The sequence below is a fragment of the Gymnogyps californianus genome, unplaced genomic scaffold (genome assembly GCF_018139145.2).
Source record: "Gymnogyps californianus isolate 813 unplaced genomic scaffold, ASM1813914v2 HiC_scaffold_34, whole genome shotgun sequence".
Classification (NCBI taxonomy): domain Eukaryota; kingdom Metazoa; phylum Chordata; class Aves; order Accipitriformes; family Cathartidae; genus Gymnogyps; species Gymnogyps californianus.
Window position 1 is genome coordinate 219,299 of NW_026114224.1, and position 15,561 is coordinate 234,859.

A 15,561-nucleotide genomic window follows, 5' to 3' on the forward strand; every position below is an offset into this window, starting at 1 on the left:
CGCACACCCCTGGCTTCTCAAGGCTGTTTTCAGCACAGACACAAAACAGACATAGAGCTCCTAGGAAGGGCTTGAATGAGGAAGCTCATCAGACGGTCCCAGTTCCGCTCTTCTTTTGCTCCGTCTTAAAACTCTCCTGGCCTTCCCTAGGCCGTGGCAGCACTTGAGGCTGGTCTAGGTTCTGCCAGTCCTCCTGGCGCAGCACGGTCCGAGCAAGACCAGCCCTCAGACATCCCAGGCCCGGCACGCCTGGGGGAAAGGCTGGAGCAAAGAAGACGTCCCTTGGGCAAGAGGCTCCGCTTCGATCATCAGTCAGGCGGCAGAGGGGGACATTAGAGAAGACTTGAGCAAAGTGCGATGCGCAAGTCCCTGGCGGGCACCGATGGCGGGCACCCTCAAGTGCTGGGGAGCTGGCAGATGGGCTTGTGACGCCACTGCAAAAGGGACATGTGCCTGAGCGCTGGAAGAAAGCAGACACCACCTGGGCTGAGGAGCAGTGCACTGGATGGCAAAGCGGCTGAGCGGGCGGGCGCGGAGGGGGTGGCCAGTGGCACCGAGTAGTCTCGTTGGAGGCCAGGAACCAGCACTGAAGCCCAAGGCAAGGGGCACTGGCAGCAGGTGCAGGGGGGTGGTCCTTCCCCTCTGCTGTGTCCTGCTCTGGGCTGCCCAGGGCAAGACAGACACGGCCAGACTGGAGAGAACCCCCCCCGCACTGCCCCCCCCACTGCCCCCCCCACTGTCCGTTGGCCTCGGAATGTTGGTCAGCTGGAGCCAACAGCCACCAGAGACAGCAGCACGGAGCTGTGCTGGCACGCAGCAGCGCTGCGAGGAGGCAGGCTCTGCCCGACAGCCACTGCCCCGCCACCGCCACCAGCACCCCGCTTCTCATCCTCGCTGTCGCCGGCTGCGCCGCATCCTTGCTGTGCGGCGAGGGTCCTCCTGTCCCGGGCGGGATGGGCCAGGCCAGCTGCTGCTGCGGCTCCAGGTGGGCTCCCCCCGCGGCTCGGGGACACGCGGGCACGCCCGCGCAGCAGACCCCTTGCTCATGCCCGCCGCTCTCTGCTCTGCAGGGAGGCTCTCACCGACGCCGAGACGGTGCTGAGCGCGGACGTGCGGCTGACCCGGGGCCGCAAGAGGAGCGAGAGGCGCCTTCTCCTCCTCCAGGAGGAACTGGTCGTCGCCAAGTTGCAGTAAGACCCTCACAGCCCAGCTGCCTTGCCCCAGCCCTGGCCCTGGCACCAGCCCAGGGACCCCCTGGCACCTGCACCAGCCCCGTCCCTTGCTGCTCGATGCACCAACCTCCCTCCCAACGGCAGGCGGGGACAGGGCTCTGCCCGCGCGGACCCCAAGGAGGCCACCTCCAGCTCCCTGCCTGCCTCTCTTCTCTGCAGACGCGGCACCAGCCTGCGCCCACAGCTCCGCCTGGCCCTGGACCAGCTGTGGGTGCTGAGCGGCGGGAAGGAGGCAGCAGCGGACAAAGAAGAGCAGGAGGAGGAAGGCAGCGATGAGGACAGCACCTCCCTCATCCTCGTCTGGCCCACCGGCTCCTGTGTTGCCACCTTCGGGTGAGTGGTGGTGCCACGTCCACGGCAGGGCACGAGAGGTTCCCAAGCATGGCCAGGCGGCCGTGCTGGGAGTGGCCTCTGCCCTGCGGGCAGAGCCCGGGCAGGGAGCAGGCAGCATGCTGGCAGGGAGGGATGGGGGGGCATTTGCACGTCCTGCATGCCCTGGTCCCCTTTTGGTCCCCAGCAGGCAAGGGCAAAAGCGGCTGCTCTGGCAGGACAGCGGGAGCCAGGGCTTGGGCAGCGCCTCTGTCCTGCCCCCGGGGCTTCCTCCTGCCCCCGTGCCCTTCCCCACGGGGCAGGGCTCTGCAGGCGCCCGCCTCTGCCCACGGGCTGGCGGGCAGCGGGGCCTCACGCTGCTTCTCCTCTCTTTCTGCAGCTCCCGGGCGCTGAAGGAGCTGTGGCTGGGCACACTGCTGGGGTAAGGCGGGGGGATGCTCCAGGCGCAGCCGGACGGGGAACACAGCTCCCCAGCTGGGGACACGTGCCCCTGCGCCTGCGGGCAGCTCTCGGGCAGAGCTGCCGGACAAGAGAGAAGAGGCAGCTTGGGCTCAGCCACCTCTCTCCCTGTCCCTTCCCGCTGCACAGGATACCAGAAGGAGCCAAGAGAGCCCGGGTCACCCGTCTCCCGTCGCTCCAACTCCTCGAGAAGGAGCTGAGCCGCCGTCAAGCCGTGAGTGTCTCTCTGGTCTGGGCTCTGTCCGCGAGCAGTGCTCCTCCAGCCGAGCAGCAGAGGCATCGCTGCTCACCTTCTTGCACTCCTCCTCTCTTGCCCAGTGGAGGACATTCAGCACCAGGAGCCTGGAGAGGCTGATGGAGGGCCAGGCAGAGGTGAGCCTGTCTGCCTTGCACGCGCCTCCGGCCGTGCCAGGATGTGCGGCGAGTGGGGTGAGCTTGTGCGGGAGGGAGGGGGGGGGGGGGGGGGGGGGGGGGGGGGGAGGCGGGAGGGAGGGTCCCGCGGTGCAGTCGGGCAGCGGAGAGGGTTGGGCAGCCAGCAGGAACGACGGCACGTCCTCGCTGGCGGCGCTGGCAGGAAAGCTGCCGCGCGGGGCACAGAGCCCGGGAGGCCAGAGGCTGCCAGCTCTGCCGCGCTCAGGCTGCTGGTGCCGGCTGGCAGGTCGCCGGTGGCCCGTGCTGCTGCGGGGCTGCTCTCTAAGCGCAGCCTGCTTCTTGCAGGATGCTCCCAAGCAAGGGCCTGCGCCGGCCCCATCTAGCAACGCAGGGGGACTTTGCCGCTCGCCAGGTGAGTTTTGGAAAGAAAGGCAACCTCCTGCAACGGCTTGAGCTGTGCTCACTTGTCCCCTGAGTGTCGCCATGCAGGTTGGGCACGCCAAGGATGGACGTCACCTGGAGCAGCAAGGACACCCGCTGGGCAGCGGCCGCTGGACGTGGTTCTGCGGGGACACGGAGCCTCTGCTGCTGCCCACAGCTTGGACGAGGGCAGGGCGAGGGCTGGCACAGGCTGTCCCGCTGGCATGCCAGCTCTCAGGAGCCTCCGAGCCCCAGCCGCCGAGCCGAGCCGTGGCTCCAGCTGCTGGCTCCCTGCCCGTCCTGCCGCACCGCTCAGCACCGCGCTGCACGCAGGGCAGGGCAGGGCAGGGCAGGGCAGGGCAGGGCAGGGCAGGGCAGGCTCCGGGAGCGCTGGCCTGGCGGTCTGCATTGACGGGCTCTTGCTCTCTTTTCCTTTGCAGCAGGAGGGAGCAGCAGGAGGAGGAGGAGGGGGCTGCCCTGGCCCTTTGCTCTGCGGCGGAGCCCGGCCGCTGCCCAGGCGCCAGGGCAGGCGGGCTCCGGCTGCAGCAGGCCACTCTTTGGACAGCCCCTGGCAGCCGTCTGCGGGGAGGACGGCACGCTGCCCCAGCCCATCCAGGTAAGCCAGCCTGGCCAGGCGGTCCCCAGCCCTCCCTCCGCCTGCTCCGCAGAGGCGCTGGGTGTCCCCAGCAGCTCCGCGCACGCGGCATTGGGCTCTTCACCCCCACAACACGCTTCTGCTCCCAGCCCCGTTTCGGGGCAAGGAGCCGCAGCTGGGGCAGCGCTCTGGCCGCCGCTGTTGGAAGGCAGCTCCTCAGGCAAGCAACTGTCCTCCTGCCTCTCCCGCAGGAGCTGCTGGCTGTCCTGCAGCGGGAAGGGCCGTCGACGGAGGGGATATTCCGCAGAGCTGCCAGCGCCACAGCGTTTCGGGAGCTGCGGGAGGCCCTGGACTGCGGCGCACACGTCGACCTGGGAAGCCAGCCTGCGCTCCTGCTGGCCGTCATCTTGAAGGTGAGCGCTTCTGACCTGCAGCTGCGAGAGAGCTCCTGCAAGGCCTGGAGTATTCAGAGGCTCAGCTGGAGCCCTTGCCATTGCAGGACTTCCTCCGAAGCATCCCCGCCAAGCTCCTCGTCAGCCACCTCTACGAGGACTGGATGGCAGCCATGCAGAAGGCCAGCAAGGAGGAGAAGATGGAAGAGCTGAAAGCGTAAGCGTGGCCAGCAGCCTGCCTGTTGAGCAGGAGCGCTGACCGCTGGCTGAGAGCACCCGCAAAGCTGCGCAACACAGCCGCTGCCTCCCACCTGCCTTGGGCAAGCGGGCTGTGGGCAACATCTGCTTTCTTAACGGTGGGTTCCTGTTCCCTCAGGGTGGCCGAGAAGTTGCCTGCAGCCAATCTCCTCCTCCTCAAGCGGCTGCTCTCACTGCTCCAGCGTATCGCCACAACGCCTCCACCAGCAGAATGAGCTCCAGCAATCTGGCCATCTGCCTTGCGCCCAACCTGCTGAGCCCAGCCAACGAGGACCAGCTCCCGCTGCAGGCCATGCTGGAGGTGACTGCCAAGGTACGCTGTAGGGAGCAGCCGGCTGCAGCCTTGCCCGCCCGTCAGAGCTTGGCTCTTCGGAGGTCCGTGCTGCCTCCTCTCTGGAGCGAGTGCTCAGTGGGGGGCTGCCTGGCAGAGCAGCCCCACAGCCACAGCCTTCTGCGCAGAGGCCAGGGTCAGCAGTGCGAAAGGCGCTTGATCCATTTCCGGCACCTGCGCTGAGCCAAGGCTTTGCTCTGTGCAGGTGAACGTGCTGGTGGAGTTCCTGACGGACAACTGGAGGGAGCTCTTTGGGGAGGAGCCAGCTGCCCTTTCCTGTCCAGCAGCCGAGGAGTCGCCAGCCCCCCCGGAGAGATGCAGAGGTAAGAGGCGGGAGTGAGGGTCGTCACGGCCTGGGGCTTGGGACAGCAGAAACCTCAGCGTCGTTTCTGGCGGGGCTGGGCATCGAGCGTTGTCCTCGCAGCCCCGCTTGTGGCGTGGCCTCTGTTTGGCCACTGCCTCTCGGGGCATGGCCGGTTTGCTCTTTGCAAAGACGAGCTGAAGCCTGCAGACAGGGCATCAGAGGGCGGAAAAGAGAAGCGGAGGAGGGCTTTGGGTGGGTTTTGCTTGAGCTGTTTTTTACTTGCAAGAAGTCGCTTTGCTGCACATGCTCTTGCTTTGCAGAACTGCCTTTGGAAGAGCAAAGTGTCCCTGCAGTGAGAGCAGACACCGAGCGTCAGGCAGAAGCCTTGCTGCAGGCAGCCCCGTCTCTGCTCGGTGTCCTCCAAGCAGCTGGGGCAGATGTGGGGCTGGAGTCTGAAACGGGAGAGGTACGTCAGGTGCCCAACCACTGGGACAGCGTGTCTGGTGGCGGAGGGGAGTTTCTGCTGAGGCCGAGTGGCTGCTGTGCCTCTGCCTGGCAGTGGAGCTGGTGCGTGTCTGGGTTATTCCGCCACCCGCCGGGATGATACATGTAAGGAAAAGTGGCAAGGTTGTTTCTGCAAGGCAGTAGGCGTGTGCTGCGGCAGACCAAATGCCGACGAAATCCCTACCAAAAGACAGAGGGGAGCAGTTGTCAACTGGAGAGGGGTTTTGCTCCGGTGCTACTTGGTCAGAGCTTCGTCAAGCCTATTTGGGGGGGGGGGGCGGGGGGCGGGGGGCCCGTGCGAGATGTGGCTGATGCAAAGCAGCCAAAGGGATCTCGTCTGGAGAGCTAAGGTAGCAATCGGGCAAGCAGTGGCTTCGTGCTCTTGCCACCTGCTAACTCTGCCATTTCTGTTGTAGGCACCTCCAGCTTTGCCTCCAAGCAGCCCTGAGAGCGCGGCAGACTCCCTGGTGCGCCCAGAAGAGCTGGCGAGCCTTGCGGAGGAACGAAGGTAAAAAGAGCTCCCTTTGGCTAAACTCAGAACTGCCTGCAGTGGGTGGTGGCTTTCCCTATCTAATAGCACGGTGGGACGGCAAGGTTTGCAGGCTCTCGCCAGGACAAGGAGAAAAAGAGAAGCCGGAAGAGAAGGCAGGCGTGGGGAGAGGAGAGCGAAAGCCGCGCGCAGAAAAGAGGAGGAAGAGAGAAACCGTTTGGGGGATGGAGCAATGAAAAGATGCAGGGAGGTGCAGCAGGTCAGGAAGCCCAGGTGGGTACCAGGCTCTGCTGCCCATCCTTGCCAACTCTCCACACTGCTCTAAGTCAGTCCAAGTCTCTGGCGAGGGACGGTGCCGCGCAGGGTTGGTTTGGCAAGAACTCCACGGCAGCTGCCCAGGGGCTCCCCATGGAGCCCTGCTGCGTGGCACAGGGGCACGGTGCATCTCTGCACGCGCCCAGGTCTCTAAGGGCATTACCCACGGGGAGAAGGCGCCAGAGCCGCCCCGCAGTCAGCGCCAGCAACAGCTCTCTCTGCTGGGCCCGACAGAATTCCTCGTCAACGGTGTTCCCCCAAGCAAGGGGAACCAAAGCCTGCCTCTTCCTGCCTTGGTGGATTTAGCAGAGCTTTCGGCCTCTGTCGTTGCAGGTGCTGATTGATCGATGGCCACTGGCTGAAGCGCTGTGACTCCTGGGCCCCCCCACTTGATGTCCACAATAAAAGGATCTTTTCTCTCTTGTGACTGTGTCTGCCATGGGCTGTTCTGGAGTGGGGAGCGGTTGTTTTGTGCAGAATCCTCGGGGAGGAGTTTGGGATGGTGCCTTGTCCCAGCACCCTTTGCAGCGGGCGTCAGGGCTGAGCTCAGGTGCTTTAGGAGGGACACCAAAGCAGAGAGTCACCCCTTTAGGAGGGTGGAGGTTGGAAGGGACCTGTGGAGGTCCTCTGGTCCAAGGCCTCTGCTCAAGCAGGCTCACTTAGAGCCGGTTGCCCAGGAGCACGGCCTGCTGAGTTTTGGGTATCTCCTCGGAGCAGCGCCGTGAGGTCAGAGCGAGGGCAAGGCGCAGGCAGGGCACGGTGGCCAGGAAGGGCTCAAGGTCCTTGTGCAGCCACCGTCACCTGCGGCTTGCTGTCCCCTGCAGCCATCCTCCTTGCACGCTGCTTGTCGGGCAGTTTCTTCAGACCCCCCTCCCTCACGCCAATGGTAGAGATTCACTTCCACGCTGGGCGCTAAAAATGCCTCAGCTCCCCCAAAAAGCTTTGGAAGCGGCTCCAACAGCAGGCGGACTGCTGAGGCTTTCGTGCATCCCGCTGGGCTACGGGGGATGCCCGCACCCTGACGGAGGAGGCAGGACGAGCACTCTCACCCTCGGTAGGTAACTCTTTTGCTGAGAGGTTGTTGCGGTTTAACCCTGGCCAGCGGCTGAGCACCACACGGCCGCTGGCTCGCTCCCCCGCAGGGGGATTGGCGGGGGAGAATGGGAAGGGTAAAAGGGAGAAAACTCGTGGTTCAGGTAAAGAGAGCTTTAGAAGGAAAAGAGAAACGGAAGGGAAAAAACCAACAAACAAGAAAGAGTGGGGAAAAGAAAGCCCAAGAAAAACAAGGCATGCAAAAGAAAGCAACTGCTCCCCACCAACCGACCGATGGCCAGCCAGTCCCCGAGCAAGGGCAGCCCCCGCCATCCTCCCCCCCCCGGTTTTAGTGCTGAGCACGGCCTCCTGTGCTGTGGGATACCCCTTTGGGGAGCTGGGGGCAGATGTCCCCGCTGTGTCCCCTCCCAGCGCCTTGGGCACCCCCAGCCTGCTCGCTGGCGGGGCAGTCGGAGGAGCAGAAAAGCCCTTGGTGCTGTGCAAGCACTGCTCAGCACTAACTCGCACACCCCTGGCTTCTCAAGGCTGTTTTCAGCACAGACGCAAAACAGAGCCCCATACGAGCTCCTAGGAAGGACTTGAATGAGGAAGCTCATCAGACGGTCCCAGTTCCGCTCTTCTTTTGCTCCGTCTTAAAACTCTCCTGGCCTTCCCTAGGCCGTGGCAGCACTTGAGGCTGCTCTAGGTTCTGCCAGTCCTCCTGGCGCAGCACGGTCCGAGCAAGACCAGCCCTCAGACATCCCAGGCCCGGCACACCTGGGGGAAAGGCTGGAGCAAAGAAGACGTACCCTTGGGGCAAGAGGCTCCGCTTCGATCATCAGTCAGGCGGCAGAGGGGGACATTAGAGAAGACTTGAGCAAAGTGCGGATGCGCAAGTCCCTGGCGGGCACCGATGGCGGGCACCCTCAAGTGCTGAGGGAGCTGGCAGATGGGCTTGTGACGCCACTCCAAAAGGGACATGTGCCTGAGCACTGGAAGAAAGCAGACACCACCTGGGCTGAGGAGCAGTGCACTGGATGGCAAAGCGGCTGAGCGGGCGGGCGCGGAGGGGGGTGGCCAGTGGCACCGAGTAGTCTCGTTGGAGGCCAGGAACCAGCACTGAAGCCCAAGGCAAGGGGCACTGGCAGCAGGTGCAGGGGGGTGGTCCTTCCCCTCTGCTGTGTCCTGCTCTGGGCTGCCCAGGGCAAGACAGACACGGCCAGACTGGAGAGAACCCCCCCCGCACTGCCCCCCCCACTGCCCCCCCCACTGTCCGTTGGCCTCGGAATGTTGGTCAGCTGGAGCCAACAGCCACCACAGACAGCAGCACGGAGCTGTGCTGGCACGCAGCAGCGCTGCGAGGAGGCAGGCTCTGCCCGACAGCCCTGCCCCGCCACCGCCACCAGCACCCCGCTTCTCATCCTCGCTGTCGCCGGCTGCGCCGCATCCTTGCTGTGCGGCGAGGGTCCTCCTGTCCCGGGCGGGATGGGCCAGGCCAGCTGCTGCTGCGGCTCCAGGTGGGCTCCCCCCGCGCCTCGGGGACACGCGGGCACGCAGCAGACCCCTTGCTCATGCCCGCCGCTCTCTGCTCTGCAGGGAGGCTCTCACCGACGCCGAGACGGTGCTGAGCGCGGACGTGCGGCTGACCCGGGGCCGCAAGAGGAGCGAGAGGCGCCTTCTCCTCCTCCAGGAGGAACTGGTCGTCGCCAAGTTGCAGTAAGACCCTCACAGCCCAGCTGCCTTTCCCCCAGCCCTGGCCCTGGCACCAGCCCGGGACACCCCGGCACCTGGCACCAGCCCCGTCCCTTGCTGCTCGATGCACCAACCTCCCTCCCAACGGCAGGCGGGGGACAGGGCTCTGCCCGCGGGGACCCCAAGGAGGCCACCTCCAGCTCCCTGCCTGCCTCTCTTCTCTGCAGACGGGGCACCAGCCTGCGCCCACAGCTCCGCCTGGCCCTGGACCGGCTGTGGGTGCTGAGCGGCGGGAAGGAGGCAGCAGCGCACAAAGAAGAGGAGGAGGAGGAAGGCAGCGATGAGGACAGCGCCTCCCTCATCCTCGTCTGGCCCACCGGCTCCTGTGTTGCCACCTTCGGGTGAGTCGTGGTGCCACGTCCCACGGCAGGGCACGAGAGGTTCCCAAGCACGGCCAGGCGGCCGTGCTGGGAACGGCCTCTGCCCTCCGGGCAGAGCCCGGGCAGGGAGCAGGCAGCATGCTGGCAGGGAGGGATGGGGGGGCATTTGCACGTCCTGCATGCCCTGGTCCCCTTTTGGTCCCCAGAAGGCAAGGGCAAAAGCAGCTGCTCCGGCAGGACAGCGGGAGCCAGGGCTTGGGCAGCGCCTCTGTCCTGCCCCCCGGGGCTTCCTCCTGCCCCCGTGCCCTTCCCCACGGGGCAGGGCTCTGCAGGCGCCCGCCTCTGCCCACGGGCTGGGGGGCAGCGGGGCCTCACGCTGCTTCTCCTCTCTTTCTGCAGCTCCCGGGCGCTGAAGGAGCTGTGGCTGGGCACACTGCTGGGGTAAGGCGGGGGGATGCTCCAGGCGCAGCCGCACAGGGGAACACAGCTCCCCAGCTGGGGACACGGGCCCCTGCGCCTGCGGGCAGCTCTCGGGCAGAGCTGCCGGACAAGAGAGAAGAGGCAGCTTGGGGCTCAGCCACCTCTCTCCCTGTCCCTTCCCGCTGCACAGGACACCAGAAGGAGCCAAGAGAGCCCGGGTCACCCGTCTCCCGTCGCTCCAACTCCTCGAGAAGGAGATGAGCCGCCGCCATGCCGTGAGTGTCTCTCTGGTCTGGGCTCTCTGCCCGAGCACTGCTCCTCCAGCCGAGCAGCACAGGCATCGCTGCTCACCTTCTTGCACTCCTTCTCTCTTGCCCAGTGGAGGACATTCAGCACCAGGAGCCTGGAGAGGCTGATGGAGGGCCAGGCACAGGTGAGAATGCCTGCCTTTCACGCGCCTCTGGCTGTGCCGGGTGCCAGGGTGTGCGGCGAGTGGGGTGAGCTTGTGCGGGAGGGAGAGAGGCAGGGAGGCAGGGAGGGGGAGGGAGGCAGGGAGGGGGAGGCAGGGAGGGAGGGTCCCGCGGTGCACTCGGGCAGCGGAGAGGGTTGGGCAGCCACAGGAACGACGGCACGTCCTCGCTGGCGGCGCTGGCAGGAAACCTGCCGCGCGGGGCACAGAGCCCGGGAGGCCAGAGGCTGCCAGCTCTGCCGCGCTCAGGCTGCTGGTGCCGCCTGGCAGCTCGCCGGTGGCCCTTGCTGCTGCTGCGGGGCTGCTCTCTAAGCGCAGCCCGCTTCTTGCAGGATGCTCCCAAGCAAGGGCCTGCGCCGGCCCCATCTAGCAACGCAGGGGGACTTTGCCGCTCGCCAGGTGAGTTTTGGAAAGAAAGGCAACCTCCTGCAACGGCTTGAGCTGTGCTCACTTGTCCCCTGAGTGTCGCCATGCAGGTTGGGCACGCCAAGGATGGATGTCACCTGGAGCAGCAAGGACACCCGCTGGGCAGCGGCCGCTCGACATGGTTCTGCGGGGACACGGAGCCTCTGCTGCTGCTGCCCACAGCTTGGACGAGGGCAGGGCGAGGGCTGGCACAGGCTGTCCCGCTGGCACGCCGGCTCTCAGGAGCCTCCCAGCCCCAGCCGCTGAGCCACAGCAGGGCTTCCAGCTGCTGGCTCCCTGCCCGTCCTGCCGCACCGCTCAGCACCGCGCTGCACGCAGGGCAGGGCAGGGCAGGGCAGGGCAGGGCAGGGCAGGGCAGGCTCCGGGAGCGCTGGCCTGGCGGTCTCCATTGACGGGCTCTTGCTCTCTTTTCCTTTGCAGCAGGAGGGAGCAGCAGCAGGAGGAGGAGGGGGCTGCCCTGGCCCTTTGCTCTGCGGCGGACCCGGCCGCTGCCCAGGCGCCAGGGCAGGCGGGCTCCGGCTGCAGCAGGCCGCTCTTTGGACAGCCCCTGGCAGCCGTCTGCGGGGAGGACGGCACGCTGCCCCAGCCCATCCAGGTAAGCCAGCCTGCACAGGCGGTCCCCAGCCCTCCCTCCGCCTGCTCCGCAGAGGCGCTGGGTGTCCCCAGCAGCTCCGCGCACGCGGCATTGGGCTCTTCACCCCCACAACACGCTTCTGCTCCCAGCCCCGTTTGGGGGCAAGGAGCCGCAGCTGGGGCAGCGCTCTGGCCGCCGCCGTTGGAAGGCAGCTCCTCAGGCAAGCAACTGTCCTCCTGCCTCTCCCGCAGGAGCTGCTGGCTGTCCTGCAGCGGGAAGGGCCGACGACGGAGGGGATATTCCGCAGAGCTGCCAGCGCCACAGCGTTTCGGGAGCTGCGGGAGGCCCTGGACCGCGGCGCACACGTCGACCTGGGAAGCCAGCCTGCGCTCCTGCTGGCCGTCATCTTGAAGGTGAGCGCTTCTCACCTGCAGCTGCGAGAGTGAGCTCCTGCAAGGCCTGGAGTATTCAGAGGCTCAGCTGGAGCCCTTGCCATTGCAGGACTTCCTCCGAAGCATCCCCGCCAAGCTCCTCGTCAGCCACCTCTACGAGGACTGGATGGCAGCCATGCAGAAGACCAGCAAGGAGGAGAAGATGGAAGAGCTGAAAGCGTAAGCGTGGCCAGCAGCCTGCCTGTTGAGCAGGAGCGCTGACCGCTGGCTGAGAGCAGCCGCAAAGCTGCGCAACACAGCCGCTGGCTCCCACCTGCCTTGGGCAAGCGGGCTGCGGGCAACATCTGCTTTCTTAACGGTGGGTTCCTGTTCCCTCAGGGTGGCCGAGAAGTTGCCTGCAGCCAATCTCCTCCTCCTCCAGCGGCTGCTCTCACTGCTCCAGCGTATCGGCCACAACGCCTCCACCAGCAGAATGACCTCCAGCAATCTGGCCGTCTGCCTTGGGCCCAACCTGCTGAGCCCACCCAACGAGGACCAGCTCCCGCTCCAGGCCATGCTGGAGGTGACTGCCAAGGTACGCTGTAGGGAGCAGCCGGCTGCAGCCTTCCCGCACCATCAGAGCCTGGCTGTTCAGAGGTCCCTGGCTGCCTCCTCTGTGGAGCAAACGCTCAGCTGGGGGGCTGCCTGGCAGAGCAGCCCCACACCCACAGCCTTCTGCGCAGAGGCCAGGGGCAGCAGTGCGAAAGGCTGCTTGATCCATTTTCAGGCGCCTGGCTTGAAGCCAAGGCTTTGCTCTCTGCAGGTGAACGTGCTGGTGGAGTTCCTGACGGACAACTGGAGGGAGCTCTTTGGGGAGGAGCCCACTGCCCTTTCCTGTCCAGCAGCCGAGGAGTCGCCAGCCCCCCCGGAGAGATGCAGAGGTAAGAGGCGGGAGTGAGGGTCGTCACGGCCTGGGGCTTGGGACAGCAGAAACCTCAGCGTCGTTTCTGGCGGGGCTGGGCATCGAGCGTTGTCCTCGCAGCCCCGCTTGTGCCGTGGCCTCTGTTTGGCCACTGCCTCTCGGGGCATGGCCGGTTTGCTCTTTGCAAAGACGAGCTGAAGCCTGCAGACAGGGCATCAGAGGGCGGAAAGAGAAGCGGAGGAGGGCTTTGGGTGGGTTTTGCTTGAGCTGTTTTTTACTTCCAAGAAGTCCCTTTGCTGCACATGCTCTTGCTTTGCAGAACTGCCTTTGGAAGAGCAAAGTGTCCCTGCAGTGAGAGCAGACACCGAGCGTCAGGCAGAAGCCTTGCTGCAGGCACCCCCGTCTCTGCTCGGTGTCCTCCAAGCAGCTGGGGCAGATATGGGGCTGGAGTCTGAAACGGGAGAGGTACGTCAGGTGCCCAAACACTGGGACAGCGTGTCTGGTGGCGGAGGGGAGTTTCTGCTGAGGCCGAGGGGCTGCTGTGCCTCTGCCCGGCAGTGGAGCTGGTGCGTGTCTGGGTTATTCCGCCACCCGCCGGGATGATACATAGTAAGGAAAAGTGGCAAGGTTGTTTCTCCAAGGCAGTAGGCGTGTGCTGAAGCAGCCCAAATGCCGACGAAATCCCTACCAAAAGACAGAGGGGAGGAGCTGTCAACTGGAGAGGGGTTTTGCTCCGGTGCTACTTGGTCAGAGCTTCGTCAAGCCTATTTGGGGGGCGGGGGGGGGGGCGGGGGGCCCGTGCGAGATGTGGCTGATGCAAAGCAGCCAAAGGGATCTCGTCTGGAGAGCTAAGGTAGCAATCGGGCAAGCAGTGGCTTCGTGCTCTTGCCACCTGCTAACTCTGCCATTTCTGTTGTAGGCACCTCCAGCTTTGCCTCCAAGCAGCCCTGAGAGCGCGGCAGACTCCCTGGTGCGCCCAGAAGAGCTGGCGAGCCTTGCGGAGGAACGAAGGTAAAAAGAGCTCCCTTTGGCTAAACTCAGAACTGCCTGCAGTGGGTGGTGGCTTTCCCTACCTAATAGCACGGTGGGACGGCAAGGTTTGCAGGCTCTCACCAGGACAAGGAGAAAAGAGAAGCCGGAAGAGAAGGCAGGCGTGGGGAGAGGAGAGCGAAAGCCGCGCGCAGAAAAGAGGAGGAAGAGAGAAACCGTTTGGGGGATGGAGCAATGAAAAGATGCAGGAGGTGCAGCAGGTCAGGAAGCCCAGGTGGGTACCAGGCTCTGCTGCCCATCCTTGCCAACTCTCCACACTGCTCTAAGTCAGTCCAAGTCTCTGGCGAGGGACGGTGCCGCGCAGGGTTGGTTTGGCAAGAACTCCACGGCAGCTGCCCAGGGGCTCCCCATGGAGCCCTGCTGCGTGGCACAGGGGCACGGTGCATCTCTGCACGCGCCCAGGTCTCTAAGGGCATTACCCACGGGGAGAAGGCGCCAGAGCCGCCCCGCAGTCAGCGCCAGCAACAGCTCTCTCTGCTGGGCCCGCAGAATTCCTCGTCAACGGTGTTCCCCAAGCAAGGGGAACCAAAGCCTGCCTCTTCCTGCCTTGGTGGATTTAGCAGAGCTTTCGGACTCTGTCGTTGCAGGTGCTGCTGGATCGATGGCCACTGGCTGAAGCGCTGTGACTCCTGGGCCCCCCCACTTGATGTCCACAATAAAAGGATCTTTTCTCTCTTGTGACTGTGTCTGCCATGGGCTGTTCTGGAGTGGGGAGCGGTTGTTTTGTGCAGAATCCTCGGGGAGGAGTTTGGGATGGTGCCTTGTCCCAGCACCCTTTGCAGCGGGCGTCAGGGCTGAGCTCAGGTGCTTTAGGAGGGACGCCAAAGCAGAGAGTCACCCCAGGAGGGTGGAGGTTGGAAGGGACCTGTGGAGGTCCCTGGTCCAAGGCCTCTGCTCAAGCAGGCTCACTTAGAGCCGGTTGCCCAGGAGCACGGCCTGCTGAGTTTTGGGTATCTGCTCGGAGCAGCGCCGTGAGGTCAGAGCGAGGGCAAGGCGCAGGCAGGGCACGGTGGCCAGGAAGGGCTCAAGGTCCTTGTGCAGCCACCGTCACCTGCGGCTTGCTGTCCCCTGCAGCCATCCTCCTTGCACGCTGCTTGTCGGGCAGTTTCTTCAGACCCCCTCCCTCACGCCAACGGTAGAGATTCACTTCCACGCTGGGCGCTAAAAATGCCTCAGCTCCCCCAAAAGCTTGGAAGCGGCTCCAACAGCAGGCGGACTGCTGAGGCTTTCGTGCATCCCGCTGGGCTACAGGGGATGCCCGCAGCCTGACGGAGGAGGCAGGACGAGCACTCTCACCCTCGGTAGGTAACTCTTTTGCTGAGAGGTTGTTGCGGTTTAACCCTGGCCAGCGGCTGAGCACCACACGGCCGCTGGCTCGCTCCCCCGCAGGGGGATTGGCGGGGGAGAATGGGAAGGGTAAAAGGGAGAAAACTCGTGGCTTCAGCTAAAGAGAGCTTTAGAAGGAAAAGAGAAACGGAAGGAAAAAACCAACAAACAAGAAAGAGTGGGGAAAAGAAAGCCCAAGAAAAACAAGGCATGCAAAAGAAAGCAACTGCTCCCCACCAACCGACCGATGGCCAGCCAGTCCCCGAGCAAGGGCAGCCCCCGCCATCCTCCACCCCCCGGTTTTAGTGCTGAGCACGGCCTCCTGTGCTGTGGGATACCCCTCTGGGGAGTTGGGGCCAGATGTCCCCGCTGTGTCCCCTCCCAGCGCCTTGGGCACCCCAGCCTGCTCGCTGGCGGGGCAGTCGGAGGAGCAGAAGAGCCCTTGGTGCTGTGCAAGCACGCTCAGCACTAACTCGCACACGCCCTGGCTTCTCAAGGCTGTTTTCAGCACAGACACAAAACAGACAGAGCTCCTAGGAAGGACTTGAATGAGGAAGCTCATCAGACGGTCACCGTTCCGCTCTTCTTTTGCTCCGTCTTAAAACTCCCTGGCCTTCCCTAGGCCGTGGCAGCACTTGAGGCTGTCTAGGTTCTGCCAGACCTCCTGGGGCACGACGCTCCGAGCAAGACCAGCCCTCAGACATCCCCGGCCCGGCACACCTGGGGGAAAGGCTGGAGCAAAGAAGAGGTACCCTTGGGCAAGAGGCTCCGCTTCGATCAGTCATCAGGTGGCAGAGGGGGACATTAGAGAAGACTTGAGCAAAGTGCATAGTCCCTGATGGGCCCCGATGGGGTGGCACCCTCAAGTGCTGAGGGAGCTGGCAGATGGGCTTTGTG

General features: G+C 64.7%; 1 protein-coding gene and 1 long non-coding RNA gene across 2 annotated transcripts; both read left to right on the plus strand.

The window, feature by feature from the left end:
* The first annotated feature begins 2,876 nt into the window (after positions 1 to 2,876).
* Positions 2,877 to 13,954, plus strand: LOC127028504 (T-cell activation Rho GTPase-activating protein-like). The gene is made up of 10 exons (XM_050914261.1): positions 2,877 to 3,002; positions 3,331 to 3,429; positions 3,660 to 3,821; positions 3,908 to 4,017; positions 11,766 to 11,961; positions 12,190 to 12,307; positions 12,608 to 12,753; positions 13,208 to 13,299; positions 13,386 to 13,495; positions 13,926 to 13,954. Exons 1-10 carry the CDS (start codon positions 2,877 to 2,879, stop codon positions 13,952 to 13,954), a joined length of 1,188 nt encoding a protein of 395 aa, XP_050770218.1.
* On the plus strand, positions 4,665 to 5,853 carry LOC127028544 (uncharacterized). The gene is made up of 4 exons (XR_007768017.1): positions 4,665 to 4,712; positions 5,014 to 5,159; positions 5,614 to 5,705; positions 5,792 to 5,853. It is a non-coding gene; the product is annotated as an uncharacterized LOC127028544 (long non-coding RNA).
* Positions 13,955 to 15,561: the final 1,607 nt, after the last annotated feature.

What these genes read in the sequence shown, in the direction of transcription:
- LOC127028504 (XM_050914261.1), top strand. Translation starts at nt 2,877, where the DNA reads ATGCAGGTTGGGCACGCCAAGGATGGACGTCACCTGGAGCAGCAAGGA. An exon ending in TGCCCACAGCTTGGACGAGG is followed by an intron (nt 3,003 to 3,330) that starts GCAGGGCGAGGG and finishes GCCGCTGCCCAG; the next exon opens with GCGCCAGGGCAGGCGGGCTC. An exon ending in TGGAGTCTGAAACGGGAGAG is followed by an intron (nt 12,754 to 13,207) that starts GTACGTCAGGTG and finishes TTTCTGTTGTAG; the next exon opens with GCACCTCCAGCTTTGCCTCC.